General features: G+C 41.2%; 1 protein-coding gene across 1 annotated transcript in view; it reads left to right on the top strand.

Moving 5' to 3' along the window:
* Nucleotides 1–15,736, top strand: part of TMEM131 (transmembrane protein 131) — a 94,463-nt gene extending 78,727 nt beyond the window's left edge. The window contains 12 exon segments of the mRNA XM_042040969.1: nt 324–919; nt 4,042–4,217; nt 5,425–5,552; nt 6,863–6,987; nt 7,135–7,293; nt 7,967–8,141; nt 8,460–8,581; nt 8,689–8,785; nt 9,903–10,000; nt 11,220–11,383; nt 14,732–15,004; nt 15,006–15,736. Coding sequence (XP_041896903.1) covers nt 324–919; nt 4,042–4,217; nt 5,425–5,552; nt 6,863–6,987; nt 7,135–7,293; nt 7,967–8,141; nt 8,460–8,581; nt 8,689–8,785; nt 9,903–10,000; nt 11,220–11,383; nt 14,732–15,004; nt 15,006–15,086 — 2,194 coding nt within the window. The 3' untranslated portion in view covers nt 15,087–15,736.
* Nucleotides 15,737–16,810: the final 1,074 nt, after the last annotated feature.

Raw genomic sequence — 16,810 nt, 5'->3', positions numbered from 1 at the left:
AAAATGAAATGTATAGACTGCAAAAAAAATTTCAGGCCAGAAGTTCCTACCTTAGGTGTCTTAAGTAAAGATTGTCTCCTTTCAGTGTTCCCTTCATCATTTATACCAACAGTTATTTTACTGTGTTTTCATTCCTATGTACAGCGGGCAAGGGAACAGGAAATGGTAAAGCTACTGATTTTCCAAACCAGTTTTAGGCATTTTTGCTGGTCGTAAGCCTAGAATAGTGTAGTTCAAGGCTTCTTTTGGATATAGTGATTCTCTTTTCATGGTGAAGAATGGAAACATTGTTGAGTATGTTTCAACATGTGTTATTCTTCCAGCTTGAATACACTTGGATCGGATTCTAATCACAGTTCATCCAGAGGAATTTATGGAGCAGGCAGTTCGTCATCACGATCCAGTGCAGGGAATCATAAGCAATGCAATGCAACAGCACACCTTCACAGCAATAGAAATGCACCTGATGTTGAAAACATCAAATTCAAAACCAATTCAACTATACCTAACAGGACTTCAGCACAAGCAGCTTCCATGCAGTCAGTGAACAGAACAGGCCCCTTTACCTTGGATTCAGGTGCCACAGCTCAGACTCATGCCGCAGGCAAAAGAGCCAAGGGAACAAGGCAGAACCAGCAGCTGATGCAGCAGCAGACACCACCTTTGGCAGAGCAGCCCCTCCAGCAACCCCCAGCATCCGGGCCCCAGCAGCAAGAGCAACAGACTGAAAGTGCTTTGCCACAGCTTCCGCTTCTCAGCCCATCTCATGGCGAATGTGCCAGCAGCAGAAGGCACAGCTCGGAGGATTCAGATCTCACTGGGCTCATAGAAACTATGGAAAAAGACTTTGACCACCCAGAATCCCCTTCCCCTGATGTGTTTACAGAACAGCCCCCATCTCCACTAGCAAAAAACAAAGGTAATACAATTCTGCTTTAATGGAATGATTCACTGTGTAAGCCACAGGACAAGATTTAGTCAGCTGTAAAGGTCGTGTTTTCATAGTGTGGAAAGGGAGCAGCGTTTCTCTGCACTTCCCTGCCCTGCGCTGTGTCCCTGTGTCTTGAACACTTGTGTTACCTTATGGCAGTGAAGTTCACTGTGTGGTGCTAGCTTGTCATTCTTCCTGCAAAAACAGTGGCATGTTTTGATGAAAGCAGGTGTGAATATCTAGACACCTGATTCTATGAAAAAGAAAAATGCTTTTTGTTGCCACTTCTTTGCCTTTGGGTTGGCAGCTGTCCCTCCCACCTCCATCGTTTGGACTTGGGGCTCAGGGCTAAGGAAGGGAAAAGGAAGTTGTCCTAGTGTATTGTGAAAAGTGAGGCAGGGAGGAGGGGTAGAGAGAGAGATGGATAAATAAACCCATCTGGTATTGTTTGGGAATGGAATTCTTCATGTCCAGACTTGCAGTTGTAGAAAATCCTTAATGTCAGGTGGTCAGCAAATTAATATAAGGCACCTGTGTCTATATATTGCATTCATTTTTGGATGAGGCTAGAGTTGAGTTGGACTTGTTTATCAGTCTTTCCGGTTATGTAGTGCTTAAAATAATGTACTGAATTTCATACATTAGATATGTTTAGACTTTTGAAATTATGTCAATTATTTCCTTCTTATGAACACTTTGTTAGAGTAGGATTTCTAATTATGATTTTTGTATTAGCAATTTCAGTTGCATCTCAGAGTTACTTGATTATTTAATCTTAATGTGTTTATTTCTAAATTATTTTTCACTTTTTGCTACCAACACTTGTACAGAATTGGCACTGGTACTGTGTTGCTTATTAGAGATAAAGTTAAGAAACTTAGTCGTGGGAAGGCGTATAAACACTGCACCATCTGTGAGATCATGCACCACCAAAGAGGAAGGCTTCACTCTGTTAGGTGGTAATGAGTAGAAAGTTCGTAATTAGTTCAGAGTGGATGCTAGGATGCATTTGGACTTTCAAAGTGGAGACTCTGAAGTGATGAGACGTTTTGGTGTCTTGCTGAAATAATACTACTCTGTTTCTGGGCTGTTTTGTTTTTAGTTTTCACAGCGGGAGGTGGCTGGGAGAATTAAGAGAACTGCCATCAGTTTGTCAGGTGTTCATTCCGTAAAGGCTAAATGGGACTCCAGAATGTGATGTGATGTGATGGTAGGGAGGTTTTATGGACAGTGTCCGTGTTGGCAAACAGTGCAGTGTTGGAGCTCTGGAAAGCAAAGTGTCTGGTAGTGAGGATGCTACATCCTCATGGGTTACATATGAGCGGGTGTGCAGTGGACTGATCCAGTCTATGTACTGAATGCCTGAAGGCACTTTTGGAGCACATCTTCCATTTCTAGCTCCCCTTAAGAAGCAGCCCTTGCACTTGAGAGCTTTTTGTGATGCAGCTGCACACAGTACATGAAGACCACCACGCTTGGTTTCAAAAGCGAATTCCCGCTCCATATAATGTAGTGTGCCCATTTCCATCTGTCCTCTTTAAAATGTAAAAATGTAAAACCATAGGGGGAGTTCCATAATCTATCAGCACCTACATACACACATGGGTATTCATCTTTAGATAAGTATTTAGAGCTAATCACAAACATTTGCAGAAGCAGCAGCTTCTGGACTAAAACTGTCATAAGACCCTGTGCAGAATTCCTGTCTTTATAGTCTTCTGTTTCAGCTTCCAAATACTTGGGTCCTAGCAGACTGCTGCGGAGGCTGCATTAGAGTTTTGTTAAACAGCTGCTTTATGTTACATTTTAATGTCATGATAACATTTTATATAGATTTTCTAATTATGAACATTGAGCTGTTTAGCAATCCTGAGTGTAGATTACATTTTAAGCAAATTTTGGAATGAGGCCTTCTGAGGCACAGCCAAAATGCCCCCAATATGCTGGAAGCCAACCTTGAAAAAATTTTCATAGGAAGATTTACTTGTATTTACATATCTATTTGCATTCACGCTAAAAAGAATATTTTTATCTCCAATATTTTTGTTGTTCTAGGTACTGAAAACACTGATACTTATGTCTTAAAAAACAAAGTTTGAAGGCACTGATATGTATCTGGTATTGGCTAAAATACTGAAGGCAAGTTTCTGGTTTGGTACAAACTTTACCATTTTGCCATATAAAGTATAACAGCTGTCATGGTGCTTCCAGTCTCAATTCCAGCTCAATCTATTACATATTCCAGAAGAGGCAGAATCCAGTTACTTGAGTACAGCAACAGCACAGGTTACTTGAGTCTTTATTTGAGAGAACAGTTAAATCCATTGAGGAGGTTGTATGCAGGCACTGTGTGGCTCATAAATGAGAGTGCTTATTCTGTAGAGTAGTATCTTAAGAAAGATCCTATGAGTAAAGGCACATACTACAGCTAGTAAGACATAAGAATGTTGTGAAAGCTCATATCCTGTGAGAGCGTAGCAGCAGGCGATGCTCATGAAGACTCCACACACACACGTGCACAGTTGCTCTGTGTTGAGAACAGTACACGCTGTAGGAATAAAATACGTCAGGAGGAGAAAGTATAATTGGTGTGAGATTTTCAGGTATTGGTAGTTTGGGTTTTTTACCTCTTTGCTAGACAAATACTGTTAGTGGTTTTTCTCATCCACACTAACCTTATTTCAAGTTTGTGTTTTGTTGGATTTTTTTTCAACTGACAAGTGTGCTGATCATTTCTGTTCTTCATTTGTTTGCCATGAAGAACATGGCCATCCTCAGAAGTTTATGCTTAATGTTACGTGGTTAAACTGTCAAATTGGATTCTATGGTGTTTAAAAGGAATGCCAGGAACAGAGCAGAGAGGACTTATAGGCAACCAGGTGCCCACATCCACAGGCAATGGGGACACGGCTCAGGAGTGTAAATGTGATAGTGGAGTTCAAGGTTCTTCTTTTGCTCACATTTGGTGCAAAGGGGTAAAAGAGGTTGGTGTGTCATAACAGGCAACAAACTTCAGAGGCTTAATCACATGGGATGGCCTCCAAAATGAAGGGAACTAGCCCATCTCAGAGTACTGCTGCTGAGAATCTGAAGCACCTTTATCTTTCTAGGAAAAGGGAAAACAATTCAGCGCAAGGCTAAGCCACAGAAGAAGCGGGAAGAAAAGGACAGAAGAGGGAAAGGAAAGCAGCAGGAGGATGAGCTGAAGGATTCCTTGGCAGATGATGACAGTTCTTCAACCACAACAGAAACCTCCAACCCAGATACAGAACCACTTCTCAAAGAGGTATGGCACTGCTGAGAAAAGGAGGCCCTTGTGTAGCCATGTGTCACCTGTTGGAGTGGGAACACAGTCTCTTTCCCCCACACCATCCTCAGCTTTCATATAATACCTAACAAAGGAAGAATGTTAATTAAAAATCACTTTTCCCGATTCTTGCCTTCACTCTGTATCAAATCTGCACCTCTGAGTGTGAACATGCTTGAGTCCTGTAGTCTCAGGACTAAAAATTCCCAGGTGACTGTGGCTTGAATAAGCCAGCAGCTATCAGCAGCATTGTGGTAATTGTCTCCTGGCCTGTTCTATTTGCAGAATAAAACACCAAAGTGTGGACACTAATTTCATTCAATAATTGAGGTTCATGCTAAATCCATGCCTTTTGTCAATTACAAAGGCTCAGATCAATGGTGCTAACTTGTCAGCACATAGGTAACTTAATTACCTTATACAATACCCCTACCTTTATTTAACTTACTTAGCTCACATGCTCCAAGGTAATAAACTAAAGTCTACAATTTCTGTAGTGGTTGGATTGCCATAAATATTTTGTCCTAAAGCAAACTCTGACTAAACAAAGCAGAGGTAATGGCAAAGGGAAGAAAACCAAGCCTAAATTTTGATGTCTTAAATTTGAACTTTGTAAAAGACAGGGATTATAGCTGTGGGGGAAAAAAAAGGAAATCCGTGTGATATATTTTAAAGGTTATAGTTTAGTAAGTTGTCACTTGAAAATTACTGTTGATTTTTTCAGGGTAGCTATTTGAGGATATACTTGTATTTAGAAAGTCTTAGAAGTGTGGTTAAAGAAAATAATAAATTGAATGGTGAAGTTGATCATATTATTTGCTTTGTTGAAGAGTCTATTTTAGGTGGCCTGGACTGCATGCAGCAGATGCAGTAAAGGTCTCAGTACAGAGCTAGCATCTTACTCAGTAGACTCAGAGGCTGTGGCCAGGGGAGCTGTGTATTTGCAAACATCAGATCTGCTCGAAGCTCATTAATTTGCTATTTTGATTTCTGCTTCTCAAAATAGAAAAAATACAAACCATATTTTATGGGTAAACTCTAAGTCATAAAAAGAGACCTTCAATACTGCAAAAAATGCACGTTTTCCAACAGCATTCTTTTCTTAACCTTCTTTGTTATGCGTGTTCTGATGCAAGAGGGCGGCTTGCTTTTCATGATTATTAACATGTCATTATGTCTTTTACAGGAACCTGAGAAACAAAAGGGAAAAGTTGTAGCAGAAAAACCTGAAAATGAAACAGTCCCAGTAAAACAGAAAACCAAAAAAGTGCTTACAAGTATCAAGAAAGAAATCCCTGTAGATGTGAAAACCAGGTAAGCATAATGAAGGCTTTTTAGTAGGGAAAGTATCATGTTTAAAGGGAAGATGGATTGATAAGAATAACTGTATTTGACTAGTTTGGCACATGCCAACAGGTACCTTTAAGTAGCTTCATCTTCCTTCCTGATATCAGGGAGGAATATCTGAAACTTGCAAATAATAAATTACTTAATGGAAATACAGCACGTAAGTGAGAGCTAAATCCAGCAATGAAAATCAGGCAAAGCAATGTTAAGGTTTTTATAACAGGTACTGCATACAAAAAGTGGGGTTAATGTTTCTAGGGGCAGCACACTGAGCCCACGTTAACGTGAGTGCCTTCAGCTGCCCTTGGTGAAACTGCAGCCATGGTTTCCTTTTTCATCATAGAGTAAGGTCAGTTTTGGATACATTATTAAAGGAGGATGCGGCCACTGCCAGTCCCTGTTCCTTACTGGCATGTGGTTGATTGCAGAGTAGAAATAAGAGGAAACATGAAGAATCTTAATCTTATTATAGCTAGTTCATTCCAAAATAGTATTATGAAATCAGATTGGTGTCCAAGTGCCACAAAAGTAAACTTTACCAAACAGAGGTATGGTATATCAGCTGTGTTTTTCCTGTTGTAATTAATAGTAGACTGAGTTTGTAGTTAGAAGAAATCAGTTTTCTTCAAAGTATTTCTGAAAACATTGCCTGGCAAAGTCTCCTCCTTATTTATTCTTACAGTTGTGTACTTTGCTTTATCTTACAACTCATGTGTTTATTACATATGACAGTTTTCAAAGTCCACAATGAAAGCTGGCTTGGAATTCTGCAAGAAACGGAGAAAACTGTTCCTCCCTAAAATGTTTGAGAGACAGAATCAAATACCTGGAGAAAAAGAGCAATATACAGCCAATTGAATTTGGTGGTGCATTTGAGCAGTTTTATATTATTGGTTAAGAAACAATCCTGTACATTTAGGGCAATAGAATATTAGGAGCATGGGATCTAACAGAGTAGAAAAAGGGCAGTTGCCATTTCTTGTTGTCTCTGTATAATCAAATGGGTTTTGCGATCCTGGAGCTCCCGGGTGAGATCTGCTGCTGGAATGTGAGTGAGCCTAATACATGTGTGGAGCAGTGTGGGTAGAAAATGAGCCAGGGCTATGAAGGGTGGAGTTGCATATAGAAGAAATACAAAACTCTGATTATTCATAAGAAAGCCAAAGGAGACCAATATTTTGTGAGACAGTATGGCCTGTATATATTTTTTTTTCTTTTTAAAAAGTGCTTTTCAGTACTTCAATGCTTTAAAATAAAATAATTCTTTTTTCTTTCAGTCCCTTGGAATTGTCTTATACTCCCCCACTGGAAAACAAGCAGCGCAAAACCTTTCCATCCAAGATCTCTACACCACACCTTTTGTCAAGTGGCTCTAAATCAAGAAACCTCCCCAAAACGAGAGGTAGTGTGAAGGTGTTTTTTGTAAATGCCTCAATGATTTTATATCATTGTCTGTAACCCCTCTTGAGTGCTTAATTCTAAGTCTGGTATGAGAAGAAAGCTAATCAGTTTATTATCCACACGCTTGGTTTTTGTTTTGTTTTAATAGGTCCAAGCAGTAAGTTAATGGAGAACAGACCATCAGTATTAGCAAAATTTCTCCCCAGTGGTTCTGGACAGGAGTTAGGAAACACCAGCAGCTCAGAAGGGGAAAAGGATTCTCCACCACCAGAGTGGGACTCTGTGCCTCTCCACAAAGCTGGCAGCTGTAAGTAATCACTAGACAATGGCAGAATGAGTGTTCTGCAATTAATATCTGTAGATAGGCTTGATCTGTTTATAGATCTTCCTGTCTTTTCACTGCATAGCTGAACTCAGTTTTTCTGCTGTAGGCCCCCATATTGATAGCATCTGGTATGATTTGGGAGGTTTGAAAATGGTGTGGGCAGAACATGGGTCACTCTGCAGCTCTCCAGTGATGAACAGGATTCAGAAGCTGCTGGGGAAATTGAGAAAATGAGAATTACTGCTCAAAAAATATGTATTTTCTACAGTAGATGGGGTTTTGCCCATCAGGTCTGCTCCAGCCAAATTTGGAACTAATGAGATTATTTGTCCTTGAGAGGGAACACTGAAAACACCTTAATGCAGTGGTTAGCTTGGGACACTGTTAGAATCTTTTTGGTTGCATTGTAAATCCCTTGTGTGGGAAACAACTCATCTTCCTCCTGGTTGGTTGTGTTGCAAAATAGTCTCTCTGAAAATAAACAGTAAACCTGAATAACCACAGGTGAACATAGAGAAGGAGCTGCTGCTTCCATCACTGGGAGCAAACAGCCTTTCAGAATTCCTCCATTTGAACAGAAGGGATAGCAGAAGTTTGAGAAGCCTTTGCTGTAATGTAAATACTACAGGAAGATGTTCTGTGTTTCTCTTTATAGCTACAGACAACCTCTATAAGCTCTCTCTGCAAACCCTGAATGCAGACGCTTTCCTGAAGCAGCGCCAGCCCTCTCCAACACCCGCCTCTCCATCTCCCCCTCCTCCTCCCACATCCTTTGCTTTTGGGCCACGAGGAGGCACTTACAGCAGCATCGTGAACAGCAGCTGCAGCAAGTGAGTCCAGATCCTACCTCCTACTGATTTCCCAGGCACCAAGCACTTGTGGAACTGTGCTTAACAGAGGGCATCTCCCTATTCCCAGACCCATTTCCTCTTCCCATGGAAACTGCTTTTCTGCAGATACACCGCTGTGCATATTTTGCCTTGCTGTACAGCTTGGTAGATCAGAAAAATGTGCAATGACATGAACTGTTGAGCTGTTATAAACATTTTCTTGAATGCTAGCTTTAATTGCTGGGTTTTTAATCAAACTGCTGAAGTCCAAAACCTTACTCTTTTTTCTCTCTATTTTTTGTTTGTTTCTCTTTTTAGTGAAACAAAAAGCAAGCAGCCCAATGGTACCAAACATAAACTGGCAAAGGCAGCTTCTCTTCCAGGCAGGAATGGAAACCCCACTTTTGCTGCTGTAGCTGCGGGTTATGACAAAAGTCCAGGTACTAGAACCAGTTTGGAGTTCTTAATAATTCTAAATATTTCCTGAATAGTCTGTTATTTTGCTGGGGTTTATTTTACTCCTTTTTTTGCATTCGTATTCTTGCAGGTGGCAGTGGTTTACCAAAGGTTTCTCCAAGCAAGACTGATGTTTCCAGCAATATCAGCATTTCCCACACAGTTGTTGACAGTGATGGCTCTGACAGGTAATTTTTATATTCTCTAGGCAAATACCTGGACCCCTAGAAAAGAAGATTGAGCTATTAATGGCATTTTGAAGGGAGTGACAGAATTCATTCTGCTTAGTTTTTTTTGCAACTATTTTTTAAAGTCTAGGCACAGCATCTCTCACCTTGCAGAAAAGTTTAGAAGTTGCAAGTGACTCAAAAGTAGAGAGGATGTTCTGGATGTGATGGGAACTTTCTCCTCCTCATTCCAAGTAACTCAACCATCTTGTGTTCCTGGGCATCCAAACAATGAGGAATCAGCTTGGCTCTCTCAGTACTGAGGAGGAGTGTGTACCAAGGTCACTTGAAGGTTCACAGGCAGAGTTCCTCTCTGTACAGCAATACCTTCCACTCCCCATTTTAACACCGAGACCAGAACTGTCAGTGGGCTTTGTGTTTTCAGTAGGAGCAGGATAGGGCTGCACTCAGTCACATTCCCCAAGGCATATCCCTTCTGATATTTTGGCAGTGAGCCCCTGTCTCAGTTGTAAAAAGCAGTAACCTTTCTGGAGTAGGAAAGAGACTTGAATTCAAGTTTCCATATGCAAAGGAATTGCTTTCTGAGTGAAGTTTGTGCGTTGAAGTTTTTGTTTGTTTTGGTGGATGTTTAACACTGGTTCCAGTTAACTCATCTGTTACTTTTAAGAAGCTTGTCCATGAGTGTATTTGTATTGTTTCCAAGTGACTGTAAATTTTATCTGCTTGAGAAAAAAAACTGTACTATGGCTTGGACTCCATGAGTTTTCTGAAAAACTGATCAAAAGAGCTATGCTCATATTTGATGCTCATTCTACAGATTAAAGAGCATTGTGTCTGTATTACTGTGTTACTCCAAGGTGAGTGTATACACAGGAAAATGGTATTTCACCAAAATATTTTGTTAAAACAAAACCAAACTGATTTCCTAACTCATGATTGCCATTAAACATATATTTAGTAAATGTTTAACTATATCTTTTTATATAGCTATATATAAAAAGATATAGTTAAACATGCATGCACACATACATTTGTATACAGATTAGTAAGTTAATACTGTCAAGAGTACTGTGTTAATAAGTTGTGTATTGCCTTCCTGTTTCTCTATAAAATGTAGTTCGGGCTTGTGGAGTCCTATCAGCAATCCCAGCAGTCCCGATTTCACACCTCTCAACTCCTTCTCTGCATTTGGACACTCTTTTAACTTAACTGGAGGTGAGTTTTTCTGTTCAAGTATTTTTCTGTATTCAAATACAGGTAGAGAAATGTGTCTTCATTCCACTGGTCTAAGTACAGACAGTGTTTCCATCTTCACTCCCAAAAGGGAAGACTATGTAGGAAAGTGTGTTAAAAATTTGGTGGTATATTCTGTTTCACTCCACAGAAAGTCAGTGGAATCTCACATAGTGTGTGGGCTGAGAATGCTTGGGTTTGGAGTTCCTCTGTTTCAGTAAAAATTCTTGATTTTGGGGATTTTTCTTAGTCTTCTTCCTCTCCATTCCTCCCTCTAAACTTTACAGTCCCACAAATGTGCCACAAGGCCTGTGGTTTCCTGAGCATAAACACCTGCCTAAAACCATGGCTCTGTTAAGTGAGGCAGTGGCCCAACCCTCGTGTTGCTTTCCTTTCATGTTTTCCTGCAGTATTTGTATAGCTGCAGAATGAACTGATGCATGCTAAACCCAGCAATTAATTACTGTATTTAAATATTTGGGTAAATTTCCGTAAATGAAATTGAGATGGGCAGGCCTTGGGATTGCAGGGCATGGATAATCTGTGTACTTAGGAAGATTTGTGTACCATACTTGGGCATGTGGGGTGTGTTTTGAGGTGGCTGATAAGCAAAGCAAACTGCATGTGGCATCAGTGTCTGCTGAAAAAATGCTATCTACTGCAACAGTTTGATGTCTGCTGGAAATGCAAACAGTGGCAGCTGCTGCTGTGGGCTTCTTTTTTCTTACTCAGCAACACTTTGCACCCGTGGCTCTGAGGGACACCAGTAAAATACCCGGGATCAGTTCCGTGTGGGAAGTGGGCGATCCACAACTGCTGGTGCTCCCTTTTCCTTCTCATAGCAGAGATGGGGTCGGGGCTGGGGCTCCTACCAGGAGTCACCTGGGAAGGGAGTGCTACAAAGCAAGTGAGTGCTGCAGTTACGGAGAGCTGCCAGGACTCTGAGTATTGATTGCTGTGCTTAGGCTGGCACTGAGTTTCCCACAGCAAATGTCCAACTCTCTTTCCCCACTATAATCATGACTAACTTTGTAGCCCTGTCTGAGGCTGGTCACATGAGATGAGGTCTGTATTGTGTGACCTCTTCTAATCTCCCTGTAGCAGAACCTGCTAGAAAAATATGAGGAATAAGTGTGAAAAGTATTGTTCTTGGAAAAAGAGGAAGAGTAATGTACTCAGTTTTATTTCATTTTATTTTTAGAGGTTTTTAGCAAGCTTGGTTTAGCTCGATCTGCTTATGGGCAGGATGTTCAGAGAAACTGGAATGAATTCAATAATGTTCCATCATCCATCTGGGATCCTTCAGCTACAGATTCTGTACCCTCCTGGCCAACAAGCTCGAGTTCCCCAACTCATACAACTGCAGTAAGTATTCAGTCCAAATAGTGGTTTATTACTGTTACCAACCTGTTCTGTATGTGCCATCTAATTTAATTCAGAAGAATTGAGGGTGAAAAGACATCAACTGAAGAATAAAGGAAGAGGGAATTTACACATATTCATCTTGGTGTAGTTAAGTTGACATGGCTGTTGGACAAAGAGTTATTAGTCCCTCACTTGCGGATGATGAATCCATGTACACTGTTTCCCATAAAAATATTTCTCACAAGAGCACCTTGCAGCACTTAGAAAAGTGTGATCTGCTCCCACATCCTTCAGGTTTGCTCCTGTGCCTTAGCTGGACACTGCATATGTCACTTCCAGTTTGATAGGCAGTTGCAAAATAGCCAATATGGTAACTTCCACACTTTGATTCTGCTTTCTGAATCCAGTATTGCACCTGTTTGTAAATTAAAAAAGGTCCCAAAAAAGCTATTAAAAGACCTTAAATATATTCTTTTCAGTATTCAGAAACACTAAAGGACTGAACATAAGGTGAAGTCTTTAAATTGACTGCTAATTTCAATGAAGGTTTTGAGTATAGCAAAAGAAGAAGAAGAAAACCTCCAGCTTTACAGATTGTAGTGCTGCACTGTCATCCTTGTGTCAGACTAAAACTTACGCTGCAACAGCTGTCTTCACTGCCAGCTGAAATCCTTCTTCATGTTGACTTCTGAAAATGTTTTTGTAGTGAGTAAGAGGCAGTGTTTACTTCACCTGGGAGCAGTTCAGATGGAGTGGGGGAAGGTAGGGACAGGGGAAGCCAGAGAATGTCACACAGCTTCTTATAGACACAGGCTTGCTGATCATGTGGCTTGTCATGTGGCTACAACCAGAGCTGGAACCTCACTGAAACCATGTAAGGAAAGATGTTTGGATTTTGGTCACATGGAGGGCAGGTTTCTCAGCATTTGATAGAGGGAGGGCTTGAGGACAACCAGAACAAGCTCTCTAGCTCCTATTTCCCAGCTGCTTCTGAAAAATTTAGCAGTGTGCTTCAAGAAGCATCAAGATGGAAGCCAGACAAATGGTATAGATGAAGTGTCAGCTACTCCATTTAAGTACTTTGATTTGGGAGGAGACATTTTAGGAGCTAACTCAAGGAGAAGATCACTTAATAAACAAGAAGCAAGCAGCAAACTGACTGAAATATTCAAAGCTGTTATAAATGATAGTGATATTTTCAAGTGCTTATGTCAAGCTGGAACAGGAAAGCTTGGCTTTTCCTGTCACTGAGCCTCCTTGCTCTAGGTGCCTGATAAGAGAGCAGGTACCAGGCCAGGGCCCTGCCCTTTCCTCTCTTCTGGGACAAGAGCCAAAGCCATTGTTGCAAACAGCACTTAGGCAGTGGCTTCTGTGTTACCCTTTTTTTCTAGGAAGGTTTCTGGAGAGTTGATTTTGATTGTTCTCCTTCCTTATTCCTCTTGCTTTCTCCTTTTATGCACAACTCTGCTTCTGTGCTAAGTAGCATTTGCTTTCTGGATCCCATCTCCCCTCAGCCTTGCTGCCTTGCTAGCACTTCTCCCCAAGTTTCTTTCTGACCACATTCCCCTACTCCCTGTTCCTCTATTTCTCTGTGTGTAGTTCTGCCTGCCAGCCACTTTGTACCTCCTTCCGCCAGCTTTGAAAGGGCATAGCAGGTGCTTCTCTGCTGCTCCTTTCCTGGTTGCTTCTGATATATGAGCAAGTGCCTTTCTATCAGGACCTCCCAAACACTTTCGGGACAAGTAGGAACAAATAGTTCCTGGCTCTTGCCTGCAGCAGGAAATAGGGTGGACTTTTAGTGTGTTAGGGCTGGTGCCCGAGCAGCAGAGTGAGTGTTTCCTGCTTAGTAGTCTAATGCTTGTATAGCTTAAACATAACATTTATTTTTGTAACAGTAATAACTGTGACCCTGGTCTGGCTCAGTTTCTCAGTGACATTGGAGGGTCCTGATGATGTTGGCCTGCTTAACCCCCAAGTAATGCTCAAAACTCCTGTCAAGCCCTTGGTAGCAAATTCTGTGGTGTGTTAGCATCCAGCCAGTTTTGGGTATGATTAGTCTTGAGCCTATCTTCTTCATTCCAGAGCAGAGAATAAAAACCTGAAAGGAAGAAATTCTCAGATTCTACCTTGTTTTCTTTCCTAAAGGGATTTTTATTTAAATCTTCAGATGCAGGGTACCCTGATACTGGTTAACCTTTAGTGTGTGTTATCTAAGGGCAGAGATCGTGGGAAAGGGGTGCCCTATCTCCAGCCACTAAATCCAAACATAAGGATGTTTGTACCTTACAGCACTTACTCAACAAGTCCACTGCCTTTTGGGTGTATCAAGTTTCCAATATATTTGCAGATTGAATTTACAGGATATGTACATTAAATCTGTTGACACTGGGGTATGTAGTGCCATAAGCCCACATGTAGCAGGTTCTGTGCTAATATTAGCAGAAAGTTATGCTAACCTTTCTCATCTCCATCTTTGGCTGCTTCCGGGTATCACTTTCCACCACACCACAGGTCAGGTTCCTCTGCTTGCTGTTTGCTACTGTTTGGCCTTTAGTAAAATACAGTTGACAGAACCTGGGCCTTGTGTTCCTGCATGTGTTCTCTAGGCTTGCTGTACCTGTCCTATATATCCCAGATGCATTTGTGATGTGCTGGAACTCACCTGCATCGGCACCATGACCATTTGTCAGAGATTTCCAAGTGTCAAGGACAGACTTTCTGGAATTCAATGATAAGTGGCCAATTCTCCTATCCCCTCTCCCTTCATCTGGAGAAAATTTGGATGGGGAAAAAGTATATACTGGGAATATGGGTTAGGTACAGTGGGACTGAACACAGGTAGATTCATCCAAAACAGACAGGTCTGACTACAGGGAGATAAATTTGCAAACAGCCAAAAAGATCAAAAAACAACTTTGCTGTTCCCTTCCATTGCATCTTGAATTTTGTTGGTTTTTTGATACTTAAACCATGTTTATCTGCCTCATTCTAACTGGTTTGTTTAAGCTTAAATGTTCTGGCCCTTGTGTGTTGAATACTCATAGTGCTTAATTTAGCAGTGGTGTGGGGATGTCTCAGCTCAAATGAAAACAGCTTGAAAGCCTGTAATGGACTGCACTCTGCAGCCCGTGCAGCTCCCGGAGTGTTTGGCTGCAGGAGCAGCGTGGTTCCTCTGGGCACGCTCTTGTAAAGGGAGCTCAGAGCTCCATGTTGCAGTGAGGATGAAAGGGGTTCCAGAGCAGGCTTCTTGTTGCTGCTGCTCAGACAATTTTCTTTTTGGGGGGCTGTAAACAAGGTGAAAACTGAGGCTACCAAACTGCCACTTACCTTGTTCTGTCTTTACTGCAGTCGATCCTGGGCAACCCCAGTGGCCTGTGGTCCACCACTCCATTCAGCAGTTCCATTTGGTCAAGTAATCTCAACAGTGGCCTTCCCTTCACCACTCCAACAAACGCCTTGTCAGGCATCGATCTCATGGGTAGTGAAAACTCCGCCGCTGCTCCACCGCCACCCGCTGCTGCCACCGTTGCCAATCCTGCTGAAGACATGGGACAGACCTACAATCCTTGGAGAATTTGGAGCCCAACGATTGGAAGAAGAAGTTCAGATCCTTGGTCAAATTCACACTATCCTCACGAAAACTAAAGCAAAAAGAAAGAACTCTTATCCAGGTCATGATACAATTCTGAATGCAAATTTTTGAAATGTCATTTTCAGGCCATTGCTTCCCCCTGCCGCACTCCCCATGTCGGTCATGCTTTCATCACTCGCTCCTTTTTGAAGTCTGTCCTGCAGTATGGTAGTGTGAGATTGCAGATAAGCCTGGAAATGTCTGGGTGTGGTCACAAATCCCAACTACAGCTGAAGCCTGTAAATATGAACAGTTTCACATTTTACCATCTGCCATCTTTATTTAGGAAACAATTTGAACTCTAAAATGGTCCTGGCATGCAATACTTTCATGAAAAGTTTGGGTTTTTAAATTTTTTCCAGTGTTATCCTCCAAGTTCTAATTTAAAATCAAAAGGCACTTTGTGCTAAAATGCAGAGTATTTTTTTAAAATAAGGCTGTCTTTGTTAACACAGGTTGTAAGAATGTAAAAAAGGAAAAAAATCAACAAAAAATACCAACAAAACCAACACAAAACCTTAAGAGCAAAGTGGCTGAATGTAAGAGCATTCTGTTGAGACTGTAATACACTTTGTGCTGTTTGTACATTTGTAAACCTGAATGCATTTTTAAGTTGAACTGAAATGCACACAGCCAAGACTTGTGCAAGAAACAAGATACCATGTGCATTTCTTACAGATACAACTTTGAGTTGTACTTTAAAATAAATACGCTTTTTTCAAGATTTGTCTTCTGTAGTTCTGTTCCCCTTATTTTATTATTTTCTGAACTTGTGTATGCATGACTCCACTTGGCACAACCTTTGGGCCAAAATCTACTGCACACAGAGCCTGTGTTACCAGAAACTTCACTGCAGATGAAACCTGGCTTCTCAACAGCGTGGGTTTGTATTGCAGCAGAGAATAGAAACTGTTCTCAGGGTTATGCAGTGCCACCCACTTGAAAATTCACTGGATAGCAAAAAGCTGGAGAAATAACTACATTCTTGAGTTTCCAGGTATCAGGCATAAGAGCAGCTGCTGTTTATGCTACGCCCATACCTTTGTAACACTGTTCTTGCATGGGTCTGAACAAGAATGTTACTGTTCTTAGATACTATTTATCTGTCCCTTGAAGTTTCCATTCATTAACAGTAAGGCAAGCCCCACTGACTACATATATGCCTCTGAGCTGAAGCCAAGTAGAGATGAACCCTTCCATTGCCAGAAAGCATTAACAGACACTAGCACTGTAAATTTACTTATGACTCAGTGGCACTGCTACAAATTTACAGCAGCAGATGTTTATCAGAATCCATTCTGTAAAAGAGTAAGAACTGTATATTTTAGTTAATATTCCTTCTAGCATGAAGGTTTTGTATGCAACAAAATATGAGTGTCCCATTTATTTAACCAAGTGAGCCCCTTTCCAGCTTGCATTATGTGAACAAACTCTCCAAGTGTGAGGCTGCTGCCTTCCTGGTGCCACCAGCAGAAGCTCAAAGATACAGATCTCTCAAATAGGAACCTGCTGGAACTCCTTTGTTCTTAAAATTTGAGTACTTTTAGAGCCATGCAAGGTCATGAAATGTTCAACTTGGATTTGTATGCAATTTCCTTCTGAGAAACTGAGCAAACAAGTCTCTTACTGCATGGAAATAAAGAATAAGCAATTAAGCTCCTGACGTGCCAGGGCCTGCTTCTCTGCAAATGGTGCTTGGGAAGATAACTAGCAGTAACTTCAAGGTGAAAGGAGCTGCTTAAGGTCATATGCCACCTCTTTTACCCAGCAGGTGTTTACATTGGAATTGATTCCAT

The sequence above is a fragment of the Corvus kubaryi genome, unplaced genomic scaffold (assembly GCF_017639235.1).
Source record: "Corvus kubaryi isolate FWS band 111438036 unplaced genomic scaffold, C.kubaryi_AGA036_p1.0 133, whole genome shotgun sequence".
In the NCBI taxonomy this organism is placed as follows: Eukaryota; Metazoa; Chordata; class Aves; order Passeriformes; family Corvidae; genus Corvus; species Corvus kubaryi.
The sequence above is the reverse complement of the archived record's forward strand: the minus strand, read 5'-3'. Positions and strand labels throughout refer to the sequence as shown.